Genomic DNA, 22,329 nt, shown 5'->3' on the forward strand with positions numbered 1-22,329 from the left:
GGAGGAGACATGGTCCTGCTGCTGCCCCTGTTTTAATTGAGGCATACAGAGACTGAAAGGATGTGCATTGTCCATTTTTATGCTCAGTTTGAAATCTAAGTTAAACAAAACAGTCAGAAACTCTGGGTTGCAGTGATACTCCCCAGGCAGCAGAGTAGCCCGCGGCATTAGTCATGCCCCAGGCAAAAGTGACGTGCACTGACAGCATCAAGACAAAAAGCCTGACAGGTTAGATCACTCCTGTTAAAACCACTGGCAGCTTGGTGCTGTCCAGCCTTGCACAACTGCCTGACAGTCACCATGCTCTGCCAGGAACTGGGACACCAGGTTTCAATTCTTTTTGCCCAGAACAACACAGTGGGAGCAGGCAAACCCTCGCCCTGGATGAGCAGTCTGGGAAGAGCATCTTTGCTCCCCGCACCATGGCCAGTCAGGGGCCATCAGGGAGGAAAAGCCTTGGAGCTCACCAAGGGAGAGGGAGCTGCCTACTTTAGCACAGTGGACAGTATGTTGTACATTGCTGGGCCCCCTGGTTTTGCTTTTATCCACTGTCTGATTTAAAGTGCATGAAAGTTCTAGAAGCAGGAACAAGGATCATAGTTTGGGAGAAGTTGCAAACTTCAGAGGTAACCAGTTGTGGTAAACAAGAAAAAAAGAGTAACCAATGTACAGAAGGGAGCAAGGTGCTTGATGGATGCAGTTTGTAACACCACGACATCTAGCTGTTACCTTCCAGTCCTGCAAATGGTTTTACATATGTTCAACAACAACTGTTTTGCTGAAGGCTCAGATGTGCAAAACTATGTACATGTCTTCAGTAGCTTTGTAATTAGGTCTGCATATGTACTCCTAGTCCTCACTTCTGGCCCTCAGAAGGACATTTCTGTTCTTTCCAGTTCATGACTATTCATGTGACATTGAAAATCATCACTCTGCTTTCAAATGCTTCAGGGACCAGTCCTGGCATCCTTGCTTTCACTACTTCCTAAAACTTGGAAGAAGCAGTTGACTGCCTTTCTTTCTTTCCTTTTTGGGCACTGCTTTGTTGTGTTTGGGGGTTTTTTATTGATGGTTTTGTTTATGCATTTTTAGTACCATGTATCATGTGTTCCAGCTTTCTCTTTGTTTATTATTACCTTCTTTGTGGCAAACATGTGGGGAAGTTTCCTTCCTTCTTCACCTCCACCCCCCCCTTTTTTTTTGCCCCCTTTTAAAATGAATTTTCATTCAAACTGAGTTAAAATATAAATTGAAAACTAATTTCCTGGAATTGCAAAATTTGGTCACAGTGTGGTCTTTTCTTCCAAGTGACACACTGTCAAAGGCTCTGGTAAAAGTCGTTGTGTTTCTTGCTCCAACGAAAGAGCTGCTACGTCTCTCTCCCATGTTGTGACTCTTGGTAAAAATCATCCGTTTGTGGACCTGTTGCACTGATCACAGGAAAAGAATGTTGCTATGGCAAGAAAGCAAATAGGTTTTTTTGCGAATTGCTTAACTTGGAGGCAAAGAAGGGAGTTCAGTGTGTGTGAGAGAGCAGAATGGCACTTTTCTAATGACTTCTATCTGCTGCTGTAGTCTCAGTTTTATGAGCATCATTGAGTCATGGCCAGTAAGCAGGATGACAGATCCTTTTACATGGGCAATGCACGTCCTTAAGAGACAGATTGCTCAGCTTGGAGCTCACTGTATATCTCACTAGAGAATGTCCAGCCACAACCGAAGAAAAATATATGAATTTCCTTTTGAAAGGAGATGTAACAAGGCAAAGCGTGTTTACAGTGAGCAGATGTTCCAAGTGGAAAAAATGTAAGCTGGATGGAGGTACAAGGAAAACATTATTCTGCATCTGGCAACTTCAAGTGCTTTCACAATTCTCAGCTGTGTGGTAGACCATGCGATCCTCAGGCTGCCCTAGAGCAACATTTCCTGCATGTGCTGTCAGTTGAAATCCATGGGGCCAAGTTAATCTGACCATGTGGAGAACATTGTCTGACACAAGAGAAAACAAATATACGGGGGGCGGAAAATCAGGTAGTTAGTTTCACTGTTCAGAATAGCATTCCTCTGTAATTACATGACTGCTTTGCCATGTTAGTGTTATGCTTATAGCTTTAAATAGCTGTATTCGTAGCAACACAGAAAGGTTTTCATTGGAAGGGATCCTTAAAGATCACCACATCCAATTCCCCTGCCATGGGCAGAGACACCTTCCACTAGATCAGGTTGCTGAAAATCCCATCCTTGAACACTGACAGGGATGGGGCAGCCACAGCTGCTCTGGGCAACCTGTGCCAGTGCCTCACTACCTGCATCATAAAGAATTTCTTAGAATCATGGATTCATAGAATGGTTTGGGCTGGAAGGGACCTTAAAGATCATCTATTTCCAAGCCCAAAACATTCTTCCTTATGTTCAGTGTAAATCTACCCTTTCAGTTTAAAACTGACGCCCCTTGCCCTGTCACTGCTGGCTCTAGTGAAAAGTCTCTTTCCATTTTTATTAAAAGCCTTCCTTATATATTGAAAGGCAGCAACAAGGTCTCCCCAGAGCCTTCTCTTCTCTAGGCTGAACAACCCCAACCCTCTCAGCCTGTTTTCATAGGAGAGGTGCTCCAGCCTTCTGACCATTTTTGTGCCCTCCTCTGGACCCTCTTCAACAGGTCCATGTCTTTTTTGTACTATGGGCTCCAGAGCTGACCACACTACTCCAGGTGGAGTCTCACCAGAGCAGAGTAGAGGGAATCACCTCCCTTGACTTGGTGGCCATGCTTCTTTTGATGCAGCCCAGGACTGTCCGTGAAAGAATTTCTCTGTTTATGTCTATGTGCAAATGGCAGTTCCAGGAATAAGCAGATGGGTGGTGATGGCAGTTAAGGAAGCAGGAGGATGGATCAGCTGGGTCAGGAAGGAGGCAGCAAAGCAGAGAGGTGAGCACTGCGAGAGCAGTTTTCTCAGGCCCGCACTCCAAGCCCTGATGCGTGGTGACAGCCTGAGCAGGGATGGGCCAAAACCTCTTCATGAACTTCAGCCCTTTTACACACAGGACCTAAATAGGTGCTGTTCTGTTCCTTCCCACTGGTCCTGCTCCTGCCTCCTCTTTGCTGTTTCCCACCTCTTCTTTCCCTGGTGCTGGATGCTAAGAACCATAGGAGCCATGCTGGACCACCTTGCTCTGACAAACACAAGACTAACCTCTTGTCCTCCCACCTCCCTTCTGCTCTCCTAGCACTGGCAGGTACTGCTCAGTTTCCCTCCCAGCAGCTCAGACTTGGCTGTATGCTTCACAGGTATCAGTTTGGGGGCAAGGGACAAAAGGTGCCTGGACACTTCTTGCTTTTTCTTTATCATCTCTCAATCTGGACACCATAGACATACAAATGAAAAAGCTGTTAGTGTTACACATGTTACAGTGTTAAACGGTCCTTTGGAAGAACAGGGATGTTCCTTTGTACAAGAGAGATCCCTGAAAACAGCAATTTATTTTCTTGTCCAAAAACCAACATTAGGGTGGCAGCATAGTGCATAGCACAGAAATGAGGACATTAGAGTATATGCTCTTTTGAAAAATAAGCATTGAGTTTAGTTGTTTGAGAAAGAAGGTGGAAATATTTAAGGCATGAGAAAATCCGATTACCTTACAGAGTATGGGGACAGCATATGAAAAATAGCGCTCTGCAGAAAAGCTGGTAAATGGTCATGGCAGGAGGCAATTGATGGGATGCAGAGTCTGTATATGAGAGCAGTATAGGGATGAAATTTAAATAGAGGTGACCTGGAAAGTGATGAAAAAAGGAATATGGAAGCACACCAGGCTCCCATAACGAACTCTTGTCATGTGAGTAACTGGCAGGTGGGAAAAGGGATTTTGTAGTAGTCCAGGGCTTGCTTGTGTTTTGCATTTTAGATTCAGAGTTTTGAGGTTTAGATTCTAAATGTGAAAGGGTGTGGACACGCATCTTTTGAAAAAAGAAAACGTGACCCTTCTCATACAGATGGGTTTGTGAACTCCCTCCCTACTGCTTGCCATAGTGACACGGGTCCGCATTTGCCAAACAGAATTCTCCACAAATTCAGTACCTGCTGTTATCCTAGCTAAGCTGCAAGAACCTGATAGCCTAGCCCTTCACTTCAAGGCTGATTTGCCTTGGAAAAGAACTTTTCCCTTTTTTCTTGTTTAAAACAGGGTATCTCCAAGTTTGCTCAAAAAGTAGCAGTGAAATAGTTCTCTTTAAGGCAGTGTCTGCCATCTCGCTCACCTGTCTTCTAGTAGTATTCTATTTTGATTCTCTTTTCATTAGAAGCACTGTTTAGCATCTACTAAAATTGGCTATGAATCTTAATGATTTTCCCTTTCTATTTATACTGGGATCTGATCACAAAATGCAGACATAGTAAGTAGTCTATTCATGCTCCTTGATCTCTGAAGAGGTTTCTTCCTTCTCCCTGAAAGCTTCCTTGAATTTGCATTTCTACAGCATTCTTCTGTGAACACACTGTCTGCCTTCAGATTTTCTTCTGGGATAGTAGCAGGCCTTCAGGATAAGGGTAGCATGGAAAACAGGAGTTGCCACCAGCTTTTGTTTGGGCCGTGAATGAGGCATTGAGGTTAAAGTTTACATACTCATCATCATCACATACTGCTCTTTATAACTTTCCTTCCCTCCTCCCCACCCCTCTTCACTCTCTTCCAAGTTTTGGCAGTGTGGGACTCAGGTAAAATAGTGATCAAGAGGTCTTCAAGGTACAAAGAAATATCAGACTTTTTTCAGAGTTGAAACTGCACCCCAAACTGAGTGTATGGAGTAATTTACCTTAGAAAACCTAACATCTTGTTTGTACAACATAAAAACCCCCTATTTTTTCCAACAAGAACAACAACAGATTTGGCTAAAATTATGTCTTGTTCTCTGCTTTGCTTCTTCAAGTCCTGACACCGCTGGCAACTATAATACAAGAAACTATTGACTACATTCGCCAGCGGAAAGTGTTTGACTGGCCCGTGCTGCACGACCAAGCCATGCGCTTCCACCTGGCTGAGCTGGCAACCGAAGTGGAGCTCCTGCGCTCGCTGCTGTACCACACTGTTGCTGAGCTCCTGCATCTGCCTTCCCAGATGTGCTACTCTTCATGCAAAGAACGTTGTTAAGGCTGAAGGATCATGGGGAGGTGGTTGCAGAGAGGCAGGCCATGATCAGTGACCATGTGAGTAAGTCTGATTTATTTGCTTATTTATGTTTGTTTCTCTAGCTCCCTATGTGGAAGGCAATGATGTGACAAAATTTTTCCATGGCTAAGGTAAAGGCAGGTCGTCTGGCCCGTGAAGTGACTGATAGCTGTCTCCAGTTTTGGGGAGGAATGGGATTCACCAGTGAGGTCCTGGTGAGCAGGTTATACAGGTGAGTGAGTGGAGAGAATAGGAAATGGCTTTACTGAAATTTGGCCTCTGAAATGTCCAGCTGAAAAATCACCCACTTGAAAAGGGCACCAGATCCTGTGAATGGTGGTGTTCCACTGAATGGTGTGTCACTGACGTACCTGGTGGATGCAAGGGCACCCACAGCCCATTGACTTTGGGGTATCATGTGTGAGTGTCAAGACATAGGCTGATTATTCCTTTGCCAAATCTTGGCCTTGCATTGTAACTGTGTAGTTTGAACTACCCACAGGTTAGCTTGAATGTCAGGTGAAAGAAGTTAAGTCCACATTTTCCCTGATGGTCCTCTGGTATCTACTAGACAATAGGACAAGGGGAAAAAGAGGGACGCCTACAAACAGATGGTATTTTTCCTCTTTGATTACAAGAACAGAACTAAAACACAACAGAAGCTTTCTTCCAAACCCAATGAAAATCAGCTTTATCTTTTCCCCCAGATATGTGTGTAAAACTGGAGTTCACCATCAGGCTCCTTCAGCCTACTATCAGTCTTTTCTGATAGCTGTCTCCAACTGATTAGTCAGACCAGATATCGTGTGGGGTATATGAAAGTCATAGCTGCTTCCAGCAGTTGTTAGGTCTTTAAAATGGTACAGATGCCCTTCTGCAAGCTGATTAAAGTGCCTTCAAATTTTACCATATATCTACTTAGAGCAAAATTCTCTCTGAGCAAATAGTTTTCTGGCAGCTGTTAGGAAAATTCTGGCCCTGGTGTCTTATATTCTGTAGAAGGACCAAAAAGGAACTTGCATTTTCTTGCACTAACAGATTTCAGCCCTTATATATACCAAACCTAATCAAAGGTTAGTAAAATTGGTTAGTGGTTCAGTTAGTTGAAAGCTTTGGTAAATGTATCTGTGTAAAGTGAGAGGTGAACACTTAAAAAAACCTGTAAAAAGCTGGTTTCTTTTTAGCAGGCTGAGTTACTTTTTCTATTTTAATAGCATTTTATGAACAAGAATGCCACTGTGGTAAGGCAGAGAGATCCTCAGCCTTTTTTGACTTGTGAATTCCTGAAATTCTCTGGTGAAGGTTCAAATTGCTGTATGGTGGTGGTTTTAAGCCACCTGTCAATATGATGTTTTTTCTTAGTTATTTTTTTCACAGCCTCTTTATTAGCAGCTAATGGTCGTGATATTAAAAGCTACTACAGCAGGCACTCTGAATAAAATGAATCCTTCTCTTGCAGCACTGTCAGTGTAGTAATGCATACACATTAATGTGCATGTGCTTCTGTATCATTTTGGTTTGTCTTTAGATTTCCTAGCCTGGTATTTTATTGCTAAGTTTGGGCAGGGCTTTTCTGTGTGAATTCCAGAGTGGTTTCTAAGTACACCAGCCCAGTCACTTTTTTCCTGAGAAGACATCCAGGGTATTTCCAATTGGTATAAATTCTGTCAGTTGGCTAAAGAAACATATCTTTCTGTCTCTAAATCAAACACTCTTATAAGGTGATGTGATATTTGTGTTCTAAAATTTTATATGAATCAGTAAAAGTCCATTGTTGAGTAACCATAAGCTCCAGGAAGGGAGAAGTAGAGTATTACCTAAATAAACAGTTACAGGTTCAAGTTAGAATCTTGTTAAACTGTAAAGATAAGCAAAGCAGCAACTTTCCATTCTTTTTTGTACAGCACTCTGAGTAACCATTCACGTCAATGTGGTACTTGTCAAGTAGCAAGCAGCGTAACTGCACAGCACGACATGTAGTCATAATGTACAAAGATTTTTGTAGCATAATCCTTACCAGGTTTCTAAGGAAATGTTAGTCTTTGACACATGTCGGGCTGTTATTCCTCAAAGAGCAAACAGCATAATGCAGGGTTAGTGCATGAAGTCTTTGAATTCTAGTTGTTAGTGTTGCTGGGGAGATAATAAACAGGCCCAGCACAAAACTGTCTGCCAAACTACTTCAGTCACATCTGTCATTTTAATAATTTGTCTTTTAAACTTTGTAGAACAACTGATTTTTCTAAAGTGCAGTAATTCTCTAGAAGATGTAAAGACAGCTGTTTCACCACGCAGGTCCCTGTACAGGGCTGGTTTTACATATGTCTCATTTTTACTTGTTGGGATTCTGGAGAATGAGTTTGAAAGAAGTTTTGTGCCCAAATATCAAAGGGTTTAATAGAGAAATACAAGCCAATATGAAAAACAGTAAGAGTTGACTTTCCAGACTTTACCGTACTCATAGGATTCTGGAGAAGGAGAGTGTCAGACTGGAGTTGCGTTTGTTTATTTTTCTCTCCCCTGTACGAAATGCCTCAAAGACACACGACTTGGGAAAAATCAATTATTGAACAAACCCACAATCTATGAAAACCCCAGGTTGTGAGAGATCAGAGGGGGAAAACTTTTTGTAGTGGGTATACTGCAATCTTCCAGACATAATATGAATTTTAAAAAATTTCAGGTAGTGATCTATGTATTTTAATAGTGATTATCTACACTTCAGTTGTTACAGGAGGAAATTGTCTGGCCTTCTTAAAGTTTGTTTGTTTGTTTTGAAATTAAGATTGTTTCAAAGTACTAAACACTGTGTCTTAACTGCTGCCAGTTCTTACAAGTTTTACTCTTGTGGGGTGTGTTGGAGAGAATTCAATCATTTCTTTACTTGCTGCATTGTGAAAGACTCGAGAAAGCAGTAGTGAAAAATACTGACTACTCATGTGAAATAGATCAAGCATAAATAGCATTGCAAATGCTCATAGCTGCAGAAGAAAAATGGATTTCTTTTTTTCCCTCAACTGTCACCTAGGTATCGCAATATGAAATTTTATTTGTAATTCAGGGTAGTTAAAAATCAAACATCTGTATAGTTTTAAGTGGACTTCTTTTGAATAAGTAATGCATTTACTTCTAAATTATTTTTTGTATTCCTCACAGTTTAAAAAGTCAATTGAAATATTGACTTTTTAATACTCAGTTTCATTGTTTCATTTTTTTATATTTCATTCTTTACGAAGCATGTCTATACTAGAATGAGTCTAGACAACTGGGTTCTTTTTAATCAGTCTTTGTCATCACAATTTATGGTTGTACCAAGTGAAATGAAACCTATCTGTTTCTGCTGACAAAACCAATTTGCTTTTAAATCAGTAGCTAACTGTTGGGACAAGACTTAATAACGATTTCTCAGTCATCTGTGAAAACAGAGCCATAGTTTCAACCTTTTTCTGCAGAGGTTTTGGGACAGATGCCTGTCTACCGTTTTGCTTGGCTTTCATGAGTACCTTGAAAGGGAATTTAGGAGATGAAGCACATGACATTTAGCCCTAATATGGCAAATCAAAATAGGTAAGTGTACAGTGATGACTTTAAGGCGGAGCTACGCTCCAGAGCCAGACAAGGTGATGCCCACTCCTGCTCAGCTTGGCCTTCAGAATGCCCCTTAGTGGAAACGAGCAGGGCCATGCCAGCTCATGCCAGCCTGGCAGTGCCAGCCTGGCAGGCAGTGCCAGCCTGGGCCTGCAGCACGGAGTGCTCACACTTCTCCCTCGGGATCCAAGTCTCCTTTAAGGCTGCTTAATTTGGACAGGCCATAAGCAATCTAGCTGAGTCTGAAGATGGAAGAAGTCGCAAAGTATTAAAGTCGAGGGTACATCAATGTATTTTGTGGAGAAAAATCTTGCCAGTGGTACGACTTTAATAATTGTGAGAAAAAAAGGGTAAATGTTTTGTGATCAATTTTGTTATGTGACAGCCTTCAAATTAGGGTAGTCTAAGATTAAAGGGAGCTTGTTCTTTCTCCTTAAAGCAGTGCTTGATATATTTCTGAAGGAGGTTATACGACATGGTACCTATGGAGATGGGAAACTTGATTTGATGATGTAGAGGGTCCTTTTTGTTCCTTTTGCTGCCTTATGAGAAATAACCTGGATTGAGTTTGGCAGGTGGGAAGGGCTCCTCACTCTCCTTGTGCAGTTTTTAACTCAGCATTGAAGAAATTATTCATTTTTTGTATTAGTCTGTCAAAAAATACATTGCTTTTTAACATTTACATCTCTTGATTTGGTTGAGTAGAGTAAGTTTTACAATCTACAGTGGATGTTTCAGGTGCATGGGATTTCCTGAAGGAGAGGAAACTCTTTGCAGGGAGTGTTTTAGGGGGCAGAACACAACAGTCAGGATTTATCTCCTTCTTCAGGCAGACTCCCGCTCTCTAAGGAAAACAGTGTTCCACAAGCAGCTACAGGTTCGGTCCGTCAAAATGTCACCTTTACATAACTGTATGGTGCATTGCAGGCTGGTTCCTCACTGTCCTTGGCCAGGGTGAAGCCACCACAGATCAGTTTTCACCTCAGCAGGGCTGCAGGTAGTGCAGGACGTGCTGCTGTCATGGAGGCAGCAACGAGGAGATGGAGAAATCAGAAAGCCAAGTGTTGCTGTGCCAGATCAAAAGCATTCCATGGCTAGCCTAAATAAAGCAATAAAATTCTAATATTGAAATACATTAAAATATTTATATGCTGTATTGATAATGCATTATTGATACAATATAAACTCTCAAACCATACACTTACAATAAGTAGCTCATATACAAGCTTACGTTACCATGTCATCTTCCCAGCTACCTCACAGAGTTCCTGGCAGGATAGTTAGTCCTGTGGTTTTGTTTTCTTAACGCTTAAGGGAAGTCTCTTTCCCAGAAAAGAGCTGCTAGATTAAAATCACTGTCATCTCAATCCTCTTAAACTAGGTGAAACCTTCTGTCCTGTCTCCCCAGGGGAGAGAACAACATTAGTCACCTGCCTGTAGATTCTGGAGGAAATACTCCTTATCTAATCCATAGAGACAAAAATACAATCACCAGCAATTTTGTAGGCACACACATATATAAATATCCACACAAACAGAAATATATGTGAAAAGTGTTTTGGTCTTTTAAAACATGTATTTGTATGTGATAACCTGACATGTCTGTCACACCACCAAAGCCAGACATCACCACTGCCTGTTTATGAAAAAGCCACACGTGTCCAGGAGTCCTGCTGCAAATGGAGGGTTTTTATTGGCATCACAGAGGAGTTCTGAGGATTAATTACTTACTGTTGCTACAGTGCTGTGAAGATGCAAGATGCTAAGCATTTGCAGGGGCTTTCTGCAGCTTGAAAAAGCAGACAGCACCGCAACACAAAGAACAAGTAACCCACCATGGCTCCAGCTCAGCTGCCTTCAGCAAGGCCCAACAAGACAATTGCTTAAGCTTGCAGTAGTTTGCAGTCTGGCTAGCTCAGGGAACTTAGGCAATACTGTTAGGGATGACTCAGTGATACTAATGGCAGCTTCTAAATGAGTGCGATTAGAAATATCAAAAGTAAATAAGCTTGGAGCAGCCGTTCATTTTTAAAGCAGAGCAGCTTTATATACTATATAATACTATGCCATAATACTACACGATACTAATATTACACTATAATACTTATAATACTATAATACTATAGAATACTAACACAGCTTATGCCAGATCTCACATAGCCAGTAGAGAGACCAGGAGGATGCTCGTTGGTTAAAAAAACTTGAATGAAAATTGTACCTTCTGCATACAATTCTCCAACGGCTCATGTACTGATTGACTAACATTCTTTACAGCATACAGTTAAGCAAAGCGAAGTGCTGCAACACTTTTTGCTGCTAGTCCTCCAAAAGCTCTTTCCCCTCCTAAAATTCAGCTGCAGGCTTAGGCTCCTACGGCTTTGGCAAAGGAACGGGGGGTGGATGTTGTGGGCAGTACTGCAGACCATTCCACTATGAGGAGGCAGGGGATCAGATGTTCTGCATACAACTGCTAGTAGTATGTAATGTGTAGGTAATTTAAGCAGGCAGCGCAGCAGAAAACCTTGGGAAGAGCCTGTGATGCTTTAGATGCCAGTCCAAAGTGGTGAGACCTACAGAGAAGTCTGTATGGAGTTCAACTGCAGTTTCGTTGGCTGGCCTTAAAGGGCAGTTGCATACTAGGAGACATTTCATTTCAAGATGAAAACTGAGTGTTATGCAAAGTTAGTTATTTTTGAAAGAATATGAAAATTGGATGTGCCAAATTATATCTTGGGCCTTTTGATTTTGAATTAGCAACATCCCTGTACACAAAAAGATATTTACAGTACTGACAACACATTTGTCCCCATCATGTATGTACTTCTGTGAACAAGTATTTTCAATATAGTAAAAGCACCTCCAAAATAAATCCATAGAAGAATAAATAGGTATGTACAGTTCTGCATTTGTTCCATCAGTATAGCATGCAAATGTTTAAATTTACTCTTTGTATTTCTAGAGATACTTGAGATTTATGTCAATAGGAGGTGGTACAGACGAAATAATGCTTTCCATCATTTGCAAATACATGGAAATACTTCCAAACAAGTGATACGTCTCTCCTTTTTCTTGAAAATTAAGACAGCAAGAGCATGGCTTGTACTGCACACTGAAGGTAACAGCCAGCACATGTTCCAACAATAAAATAAGTACAAAGCATAACTAATTTTGTCATTGAAATGTTTGTCAAGGTCTTTGACGAGTATCATTCTATGTGTTCTCCAATGTCAAATTTCAGTTGATATGAAGCATCCTGAAGGCATGTGGCCTCCTGCAAGACTTTTTTTTCCATTGTTTCAGAGGGTTACTACTTTGGGGAGCCTAGTCATCCACACTAAGCACTCAGAAAAAACATCGTCCTTAATCAAGGTATATCTACATTTTAGAGCAGCTAAGTTGCCAATTAAGAAACAGAACTTCCATAGGTATATAGCTATGATTTCACTAGTAGCTGATCCTAATTTCTGTGTAGCTTTCAAGACCAGTAATTAAGGCACAAATTATTCCCTGCCATATTCACATACTGGCACAGTGATTTTGCTCTCCATTACAAGTACCCTGCCTTTTCATCTTCTAGCAAGTAATCATCAAAATGAGCTCTGTCATCTTGGCCAAGTTCCCATCAACTTGTACTACACTGTCATGGATGTTTGGGGATGGGAGTAGTGGTGAATTTTTACAAAGAACCGTTTAATTTTATCTGAAGCCTTTGGAGGCCGGAACTTCAGCAGTAAGGTATCATCTTTTGCATGTAATCATTAAAGAAAAATATTAAAAATAAACATATTAATAAGAAAATTGTGTGTAATTACTTAAACTATTCCTAAACCAGCCATTTAAGCCAGAAGATACAGCCTGTATTATTGCAAAAAAACCAAACCTTCAGTGGAATTATGCTTGTAACGAAATGGATGTGTTAAGCATTTCCTAAGGAATCTCCATGACACATAAGGTTAACAGTTTTATACTTAAAAGATGGTATTTCCTTCCATCTGGAAATAAGCTGTATAGTTGCTAGATAGAGCCTTAAGTTACACTAAACTGAAAAATGCAATATATATTGTGTAAAAATTATGTACAACAAACATTTTAAAATCAAGAATAATCACAACTGCAGTGTCCTTATGTAGCTGCTATTAACTCCAACTTTATAAAACTACAATTAATGCTACTACTATTTTTCTGTCAGAACAGTACTTTTCTACTAGAAAATGACCAGTAAAACAAGTGCAGATGCTGAGGAAAATTCTAAAGCTGTGGCATATGGTTCTCAGCCATTGCTATTCCCCTTCCCTGAAATATTCTCAAAGCAGTTTCACCTTTACATAAGGTCACCTTAACCATTCTAAGCAAATTTGCAGGATCTCAGTTCAGATTTTAAACTGAAAATTAACTTTTACTGGAATTGAAGGGAAATGTGCTACACTCTGTAAAATAACACAGAAACATACAGAAACCTGTCAGCTTTGACTTTCAGTTCGGAATGCTCCTATTAAAAGAACCTAATGGAGCTCTGTTTCAGTACTTTAAAAAAGCCCTTGTGTTTTCTAATGAACATGTAGAAAGCTGCTTGCAGGCTTCATGTATTCCTTGTGCTTAAGCTTTCTTCCCATTTCCAGCCCTATCTAGACAGAACATTGACAACTCCCCTTAAATGAAGAAACACAGAAAAGCAGATTCTATCTATCATCTCCATTCATTTCCCCTCACTCCTCTGCACCACTGAAGAATTGGGAGGCGGTAGGGGAAGACAGCATAGTTCCTGTTCTGCATGTATTACCTTTTAATCTGGTTTGACATTTAAAACTGAAATCCTGTTGGTTTTATACATCATCTGAAGGACTGCTGAAACATTTTACCAATGCGTGTTCTGTAAGAACTTAAGAGACACCCTGGCATATCTCCAGAACAAAGACAAGAAGTGTATCAATCAGCTGTATAACTAGGTGCATCCACCCATTTTTATACTGTGGATTAGGTAGCTAAAAACTTTTTCCATTTATTAGGATGGCAGATTGATTGCTGAAAAAGAAATATGTCCAGAAATTGTTCAGACACCACTTTAAGAGCCAGAAATACATTTCTAGAAGAGGACAACAATCAGGGGAGTGTGGTTGTCAAACATGCCAGTAATTATCATCTCACCTGTTAGGTACCTTGCACTCCACTGTCTCATTAAAATTAGACAAGTCCATCAATTGTGGATGGCAAACTACATCTATTGACTAGCTTTGGGAATGCCATACTTGTTTAACAAGCCTAGCAATTCTCATATAAAGACAATGCGTTATCCTGGTGTTAGGACTTAAATGTTCTGTTACTTGTAGAGTACCGTAAACCTTCCAACAGTCAAAGATTAAATCAGCCAGAAATACTGAGTTCGAATTACTTTTACATACTGTGTGTTTCGTATTACTGACTTACATGTCATGCTTCCATTATATATGAAATTTAACAGTAGCATACACCCTCATTTCTCACTCTAGTAGTGCAGCGCACACAAGATAGCCCCTTAAATGCAGCACCATTTCAAAAAATTACACTGGTATTCTACAGCAGAAAAGAATGTATATAAACACCACTAGCTGGAATACTACGGGACACTTTATTTGCCAGTTCATAATTAGTTACTAACGGCAACACATTATACAGTATTTCTAGAAAAGTTTTTCGAAAATTGTAGATACAATTTCAATATGTAGGAAACATTTTTTTTAATGTAGAACTCAGCAAAGTAATAGCTCCAACTTTAAGAAACTATTAGGTGAGCCAAAGCTAAGTCTTCAAAATAAAAAACCTTAATATGACAGCACCTCCAGCAGGTGCATCATAATATACTTTAATATAAAATTCAAAATATCTGACTTTGTTTCAGACATCATGCAGTGTAGATTTAGGGATCATCGCAGATTCAAATGTAAACATACTAATGGTAAAAGTTCTAGTGATTCAATGGAATCATTAAGGTTTAGATACTTTAAATATAAAGAAAACATTTGTACTGTGTCCATATTGGTTGATCCCAATGATCTAAGGCATTTGCCTAAGAGCAGATGTGTAAGCATGATTTGTCACATCGAAATAAAAAAAAAACCCAAACCAAAACAACAGCTTTAAGTAACTTCTCCCCCAAACACACAGTTTAAGCTACTTGAACACATATACTATCAGACTTATCCACAAAAATAATTTTTGGGGTTCCCACAATGACATTTGTTAGCTTCAGGCCAGCCTTTCAAAAATCCACAGATAAACCAATTTAGAAAGATCCAAGTATTCTTCATGCTTTTGCAACCTAGAAATTACTATATGCCTGAAACTGGAGCTCTAATTTAGAGCATGGCCAAGAATGAAAAGCAGAATGAATGAGAAAACCTTGTAATTCTGCAGTTACTTCATATCCGAACAACTGCTGTTTTATGTATTTTTAAAATCAATTCTAAAACCTCTTTTCCTCTAAAAAAGCAACTTACTACGCTAGCAGTTTCTGCATATTTACAAATAATCCCCCCAAAACAGGGGATGATGGGAAAAATTCTAATACATTAAGAAAAATATATATAACAGCATTAATTGTTAATGCAACTTCCAACAATTTCACTGTGTTTTATCAACAGAATATGCCACTTTAGATCAATGTCTTCATTAATTAAGACTGCTTTATAGTTGAAATTACACCATTTAAACTGGAGGTAACATGTACCACATCACCTCAGTTTAATAATCCAGTATATTACAAAAAAGACAAACAATGAAAAGAGCATCATGTAGCATAACAGCTTTGTCTGGCTTCCTCTGGAGAGTGTTCTCAGCCTGCTCATAGTCGCGCCCAGAAGTCCACCCGCAGAGTCGAAGTCATTATCCTGCCCATTTAACCAAAACAAACAAGCAAACAACAAAATATATGTTACTTGGAAAAAAAGATTCCCCCTAAAGCTTGCTAAGTAAGTGTAGTTTTTCCGGGGGTTTTTTATTTTTTCAAATTTGCCAAAGCTAAAATTGTTTTAGAGGCAGTTTCGGGGGGGGGGGGGGGAACGACACAACCAAACCAAACCAAACAAAAAAAAAAAACAAACCAAACAAAAAACCCCAACTTTCACCCATTTATCCAGAGCTATTTTTCCCCAAGCTAAAGCAAAGTGTAAGCAAAAAAGGCATTTCTGAGTCCTTATTGCTTGCTTCCCTCTTCTATATTTAATTGTATTTAAGAACAGAATTGCCTTTTTAGTAATACTATTTGCTAATTGTAAACGAAGTCATATCTGAAGTACAAAGATCTTGGTTGTGCCTTGGAAGTAATGCATTACCTTTTGGAACAGAAACATTGTGCTTTATTAGTCACATTTTACAATCAACAATAAATTGTCAACATTTTAATACCAACATTCACACTACATGAAGGAATTCTTTACATTATTGACTTCTTAATCCTGCCCCATATTTAAAGTTATTGACTTACCATTTCTGATAAAATTTTATTTTGGTTTTTAACTTCTGTTCCAATTTCAATTGAAAGCTATTAAAAAATAAAATTGAAAAGTATTAGATATGAGTAATCACTTACACACAGATTGGAGAAACCAGTCTAAAATACATGACACAACTAGTATTTCCCCAGGTAAAATGTGAAAACAGTACCTGGTATTTTCAAAAAACAAACTAACAGGGAAAGTATTCTGTCAATAACCCTCAGGAAAGCAAATATTTGTCATCCGACCAGAAAAGTTTACAGACTTAGAGAAGGTACTCAATGGTCCTCCTCCCCGTTTCCAGAGAATTCCTTCTTAGAATTATTGCATGGACTTTCAAAAATTCAAGATATAGTCAAGTCCAAGTAGCAATTACCCATTTCCTAGAACAACTGTCAAAACTACTGGCACATGGCACTGAGGACCCTGAGCTCTCTTTGACTCAGTGTTGCCAGAGTTGGCTCCAGTAAGCTGCAAATACATCTCTCTTGACAGGTTGCTGCTATGCTATAAATGGGATTTTCTTTTGTGAACTTGTCTATTCCTTCTCTGCTTTGTGTCTTGAAACAGCAAGGGCACAGCAGGACAAGGAGGTGAACCACAAGTGAGAGTCAGTACAGAGATAATACCCAGAGTCCGCAACAGCTTGGTGACAGATCACGCAGCACATCCACAGATAGGAGATGGGTCCAAGATCAAGCCAGAAAATCAAGTTGGGTTAGGGTTGGAATCAGGGTTAGACCAGGCCCAGACAGAGCTGCAAGACAAGTTGCAACACAACAAAGGCAGGGGCCACCAAAGAGAGCCTTGGCTTAAAAGGAGCTCCCAAATGAAACAGAACCCACACTGAGGCTGCTTAGCAGCTCTTCCTCCATAACAGTGCTTATTAGCACACTGGCCTTAAACAACCAGCTGAGCTCCTAGAAGGGAGGGAAACATGCTCCAGGCCCCCATGTATTGATTTAGCCAAAACCCATATGCTTTTTGTGACACAAACTAAATCTCATTATTTCTTACTGCTGCATTTCACAGCAACCTAAAATCAAGTCAAGAGAGAAACTGACCTACATCGGGCTCCTAGGAAGATGATATGAAGACTATTCCATATGCCAACATTATTATGTTGTGCTAAAAGATGCAATTGCAGAAAGAGCACACGTGCTACTCCATGGGGCACTATCAACTGCACTGTCGACATACACCGATTTTGAAACGTAACGATCCAGAGAAGGAGACAAGAAGTGAAATTCTGTAACAAAGGTCACAGATTTTCTTTTTACCCGCTTAACTTATTCTAGATTATTATTCTAAACCCAAGGTTTTGGTAGCAAGGAGGCTACAGGGGTGGCTTCTGTAAGAAGCTGCTAGAAGCTTCCCCTGTGTCTGGTAGAGCCAATGCCAGCCAGCCCCAAAACACTCTGCTGGCCAAAGCTGAGCCCATCAGTGACAGTGGTAGTGCCTCTGAGATTATGTATTTAAGAAGGAGGAAAAAAAAGTGCTGTGATACAGCAGCTGGAGGAGTGAGAATAGGTGAGAAAAACAACTCTGCAGACACCCAGGTCAGGGAAAAAGGAGGGGGAGGAGATGCTCCAGACACCAGCGCAGAGATTCCCCTGCAGTCCTTGGAAGTTAACAATGCAGCAGATCTCCACCTGCAGCCTGTGGAGGACCCCACACTGGAGCAGAGGGATGCCCAAAGGAGGCTGTGACCTCATGGGAAGCCTGTTCTGGAGCAGGCTCCTGGCAGGACCTGTGGCCCCGTGAAGAGAGAAGCCCACGCTGGAGCAGCTTTGCTGACAGGAGCTGTGACCCTGCAGGGTACCCACACTTGAGCAGTCTGTTCCTGAAGGATGCACCCATGGAAGGGACCCACACTGGAGCAGTCTGTTCCTGAAGGGCTGCACCCATGGAAGGGACCCACACTGGAGCAGTCTGTTCCTGAAGGATGCACCCATGGAAGGGACCCACGCTGGAGCAGTCTGTTCCTGAAGGGCTGCACCCATGGAAGGGACCCGCGCTGGAGCAGTCTGTTCCTGAAGGACTGCACCCTGTGGAAGGGACCCACGCTGGAGCAGTTCATGAAGAACTGCAGCCTATGGGAAGGAGTCATGTTGGAGCAGTTCGTGGAGGACTGTCTGCTGTGGGAGGGACCCCACGCTGGAGTGGGGTAAGAGTGTGAAGAGTCCTCCTCTGAGGAGGAAGGAGCAGCAGAAACATCACATGATGAACTGATCACAACCCCCATTCCCCATCTCTCTGCACTGCTGAAGGGGAGAAGGTAGAGAAAATCAGGAGTGAAGTGAAGCTTGGGAAGAAGGGAGGGGTGTGGGAAAGGTGTTTCAAGGTTTGGTTTTATTTCCCATTACCCTACTCTGATTTAAATGGCAATAAATAAAATTTATTTCCCCAAGTCGAGCCTGTTTTGCCCCTGATGGTAACTGGTGAGTGATGTCTCCCTGCCCATATCTCAACCCATAAGCCTTTCATTGTATTTTCTCTCCCCTGACCAGCTGAGGAGGGCAGTGATAGGGAGGCTGTGGTGGGCGCCTGGTGTCCAGCCAGGGTCAACCCACCACATCATTAAATTTCTGTTTTTAAACTAAGTCTACCGCTTCATTGATCCATAGAATTTAATTCAATAGATATGATGATACCACTATAATTAAATACTTACTGATTTAATGGCACTGACTTTTGTACGCAGACTTTCTGTTAACCTTTCATTTTCTTCTTCATAAACACTGTATCCACTATTGGTATAGCCATAGTTACCACCTGGTGCTCCATCACCTATAAACACACAATAGTCAGTAGTTACAGACAGAAAACACCACTGGAGTGCTCTTCACATGTGGGAAAGCACTCTTTCCATTTAAAAATGCATTTCCTTAATGTCACCCTTGGCAGTTGGGAAGAGACACTACATGTTCCTGACACAGAGAATCAACCTTTTTCCAAATGTGTAAGTTATCTTTCAATATGCAAACCAAAGAAGGAAAACTAAAGAATGGATGTGATTTAATGCTATCAAATTTTTCCCCTGATAGTGTTTTCAGATGACTTCTATAGAAATCAACCTAAGCATTACATGGAGATGCAAAGGAAGCATTAAAGCCACTACACGGAGCAGTAAAACCTAACTGAAAATAGGAAATTTGAGATCATTCTCTAACAAAGACAAATACCACTTGATCACACATATAAAAGAAATATCACATGCTTTTAAAGGAGAGAGCATACTCTGATCCTTACATGTGTTTCTCTACAAACAAGACCTCAGACCAGAAGCCAGGCCACTAAGCAGAACACTGCCGTTTCTATCACCACTCTGCAGTTCTATTCCCACTCCTGCCTTTGTTTTTTGGGTGACAGGGCTTCAGGACTGTTACACAGACAACTGACTTGGCAGAGTACTTGGGACAGAAGGGAATGAAAGCTCCTCAGCTCCACACATTGGCTTCCTCCAAACATTGCTAACGATCTCCTACAGAAAGCAGCTGGACACAGGACAATTAAAGCCATGTCCAGTCTAGGCAAAAATCTAAGATCTGAAACCAAAGAAGAAAGAGCAAGACAGATGGGCAAAATAGAAAAGAACCATTACGAGCTTTACGAACAAGATAAAGCAATCTTGGGAAAATGCTATTATACAACACAAATCGAAAGTGTAGAAGTAAATCGAGGGTGGTATTACAGACACATCTGGTTTAGCCATATGGCATTTATCACCCCCCCCCCCCCCAAATGCTCACTTTCTAGGAAGAAGGACCAGAACTCAGTCATAAACTTCTGAGGCATAAACACTACCTAAGCTTTACAGTGAGGTCACAGCACCTACATGGGAGTTCAAAGTTTCTGTATAGTCATCAGCGTGACTGCTGGTTGGAAAACGAGGCCTGTGCTTCTCAAAACACTCAGCAGGAACTCTGCAGAGATTTCTGCATTTACACCAAACTATATTTGTAATAAATTGACAACAGCTGGAGAGTTTTCCCCCCAGACACACCAGGAAAACATACATAAGTACTAAAATAAAAAAAATGAAAAACCCAACAAAAATCAGAACTTGGAAGGGACTTGACTGAAGAGTGACAAATCTGTCCATCCAGGGAAACACGGCTCAAACACTGCACTAGAACCACTCATGAACACAACTAAACACCCCCGGGCTGCTCCATTAATCCAGCTGAGCTAGAAAGAAGAGACACAGCCAGGGGTGGCTGCTTTTCCCACCCAAAGTACCCCAAGCTCCGCTGCAAGCCTACAGCCATCGCCACAAACCCTGTCACTCAGACACACACACCCCCCCCCCTCCCGAGGACCCTACCAGGGAACGGGGTCAGGCCCTGCCGGCCTCGGCTCCCCTCGGCACGGCGCAGCCCAACGAGAGCACGGGCTGTCCGGCCCACCCGGCCAGCTTTCCACCTCCTCTCCGTTTACCCTTCCGGCACCAGGCGAGGGTGCGCCAGGCAGCCGCTGCCCCGCCAGGCCGGGCAGGGGTCGCGGTCCGGTGCAGCCCGGCCCGGCCCGGCCCGGCGGGCGGCTGCAGGCCCCGCAGCCGAGGGCTGCCGCGCTTACCCAGCCCTGCGCGCCTCATGGCTGCGGCCCGAGCTGCCGAGGGAGGAGGAGGAAGGCGAGGACAGGCGCGACTCCCGCGCCCGCAGCGGCGAAGGGAAGCGAGGCTCGGCGGAGCAGCCGCGGCCCGGCTCCGGCTCGGCCGCCCGGCTCATTCACCCGGCGAGCGCCACGACAGCGCCGCGCCGCGCGGGCCGCTGGGTAGAGGGCAACCCGCGCGGGGGCTGATGGGTGCTGTAGTCCTCAGGGCGCGCTGTGGGCAGGCTGGGCCCGGCCCGGCCCGGCGGGGGTGGGACCACCCAACAGCCCCGACGGGCACGCTTACCCCGCGCCGTGCTCCAGCACGGTGTCTGTGGGAGCCTTCGTATAGCACCGCAGGGCATTGATCCAGCATGGCATGTCTCAGGGCTCAGTGTAACAGCCCATTCGGCTCTGTCCATGTGCTACACAAGTCCTGAAAATGGTGTGGTTTAGTAAAAGTGCACATTTCAGGGATTGGAGTGTGAGGAAGTGATTTTGGGGCAGAAGAAGGTGGCAGGGTGGCATCGTGGGGAGCCTGGCCGCCGTCTGGAGCGGGTGCTGCAGAGGAGCTTCTTCCCCGCACAGTCACTTCTCTGCAGCTTCAGAAGAGCAAATTCTATTAAATGCAAGCAGTCGTGAATTTACTCAATACCTTACCTACTTCAGCTTGCATTAGGATTGTAAGAATTGATCCTGAAAGGCACAAATAATACCAGCCTTCTTTTGAGGAGGCCATCAGTATGTTACTGTTTTACTGTGTGAAAAAGGAAGGTTCTCAGTGGTTGTCTTGTAATAGGCAGTCAAGAAATTAAAATTCGGTGGCGCTTTACCACCTTTTCTCTCTTTTTTTTTTTCCATCACTTTTTGTTTATAAGTCACAGGCATACCAGTGCAACATACAGCATCTTGAATTGGAAGCCTGCAATTTCATTCTGTTCTCTGAATTATTTAAATTTCATTTGCGAAGATAATTTCTCCTTCAGTCTTTATCAGAAATGGGTTTTACTCTCTTTTATTAAAGACGTGACTCACTCTGTATGCCAGTGGATTGAATTTATCTCCCAGGACAATGCCAGAATGATTTATCAGTACTCCAGCATAAAACAAACAACATCATGGAGTCCATTCAGTTTGCTATTTCAGGTGTGTCATCGATTGGACTAAAGAAGCTGCATTAGCTTTTCCAATTACAACATGCTGCCATATCATTAATTGTGTTGGTGTTCGTGTTCTGGTAGAAAATAAAACACCCAGTGCTGGACCAAGACCCACTTACAGAGTATGAGCTATATAAATGCAGACCAAAGCTCCTACATCAATGAGTTTGCAGCATAACAGGCATCTTCAGCTAGGTAGGTAAAGTTGTAGAAGGAAGACTGAAATAACTGTTTGTCAATAAGAATGCCAATGCCCTCCTGCTGACATCCTCTATAATTTCTGTAAGATGCCCCATGTATCTTTTTGCAGTTTATCCAGAATTTCAACTGAGGCATCAGTTGCTTGTACAAAACAG

At 42.1% G+C, this 22,329-nt stretch overlaps 2 protein-coding genes across 2 annotated transcripts in view; one reads left to right on the plus strand and one right to left on the minus strand.

The window, feature by feature from the left end:
- Nucleotides 1-12,543, plus strand: part of LOC115607319 (probable acyl-CoA dehydrogenase 6) — an 84,514-nt gene extending 71,971 nt beyond the window's left edge. The window contains 4 exon segments of the mRNA XM_030484517.1: nt 4,925-5,089; nt 5,250-5,280; nt 5,282-5,395; nt 11,713-12,543. Coding sequence (XP_030340377.1) covers nt 4,925-5,089; nt 5,250-5,280; nt 5,282-5,395; nt 11,713-11,803 — 401 coding nt within the window. The 3' untranslated portion in view covers nt 11,804-12,543.
- Nucleotides 12,544-14,337: 1,794 nt separating this feature from the next.
- BET1 (Bet1 golgi vesicular membrane trafficking protein) lies at nt 14,338-20,998 on the minus strand. The gene is made up of 4 exons (XM_030497620.1): nt 20,799-20,998; nt 18,895-19,010; nt 16,211-16,267; nt 14,338-15,614 (listed from the first exon to the last, which is right to left on the minus strand). Exons 1-4 carry the CDS (start codon nt 20,815-20,817, stop codon nt 15,459-15,461), a joined length of 348 nt encoding a protein of 115 aa, XP_030353480.1. The 5' UTR covers nt 20,818-20,998; the 3' UTR covers nt 14,338-15,458.
- Nucleotides 20,999-22,329: the final 1,331 nt, after the last annotated feature.

Source organism: Strigops habroptila, chromosome 1 (assembly GCF_004027225.2).
Source record: "Strigops habroptila isolate Jane chromosome 1, bStrHab1.2.pri, whole genome shotgun sequence".
NCBI classification, from domain to species: Eukaryota; Metazoa; Chordata; class Aves; order Psittaciformes; family Psittacidae; genus Strigops; species Strigops habroptila.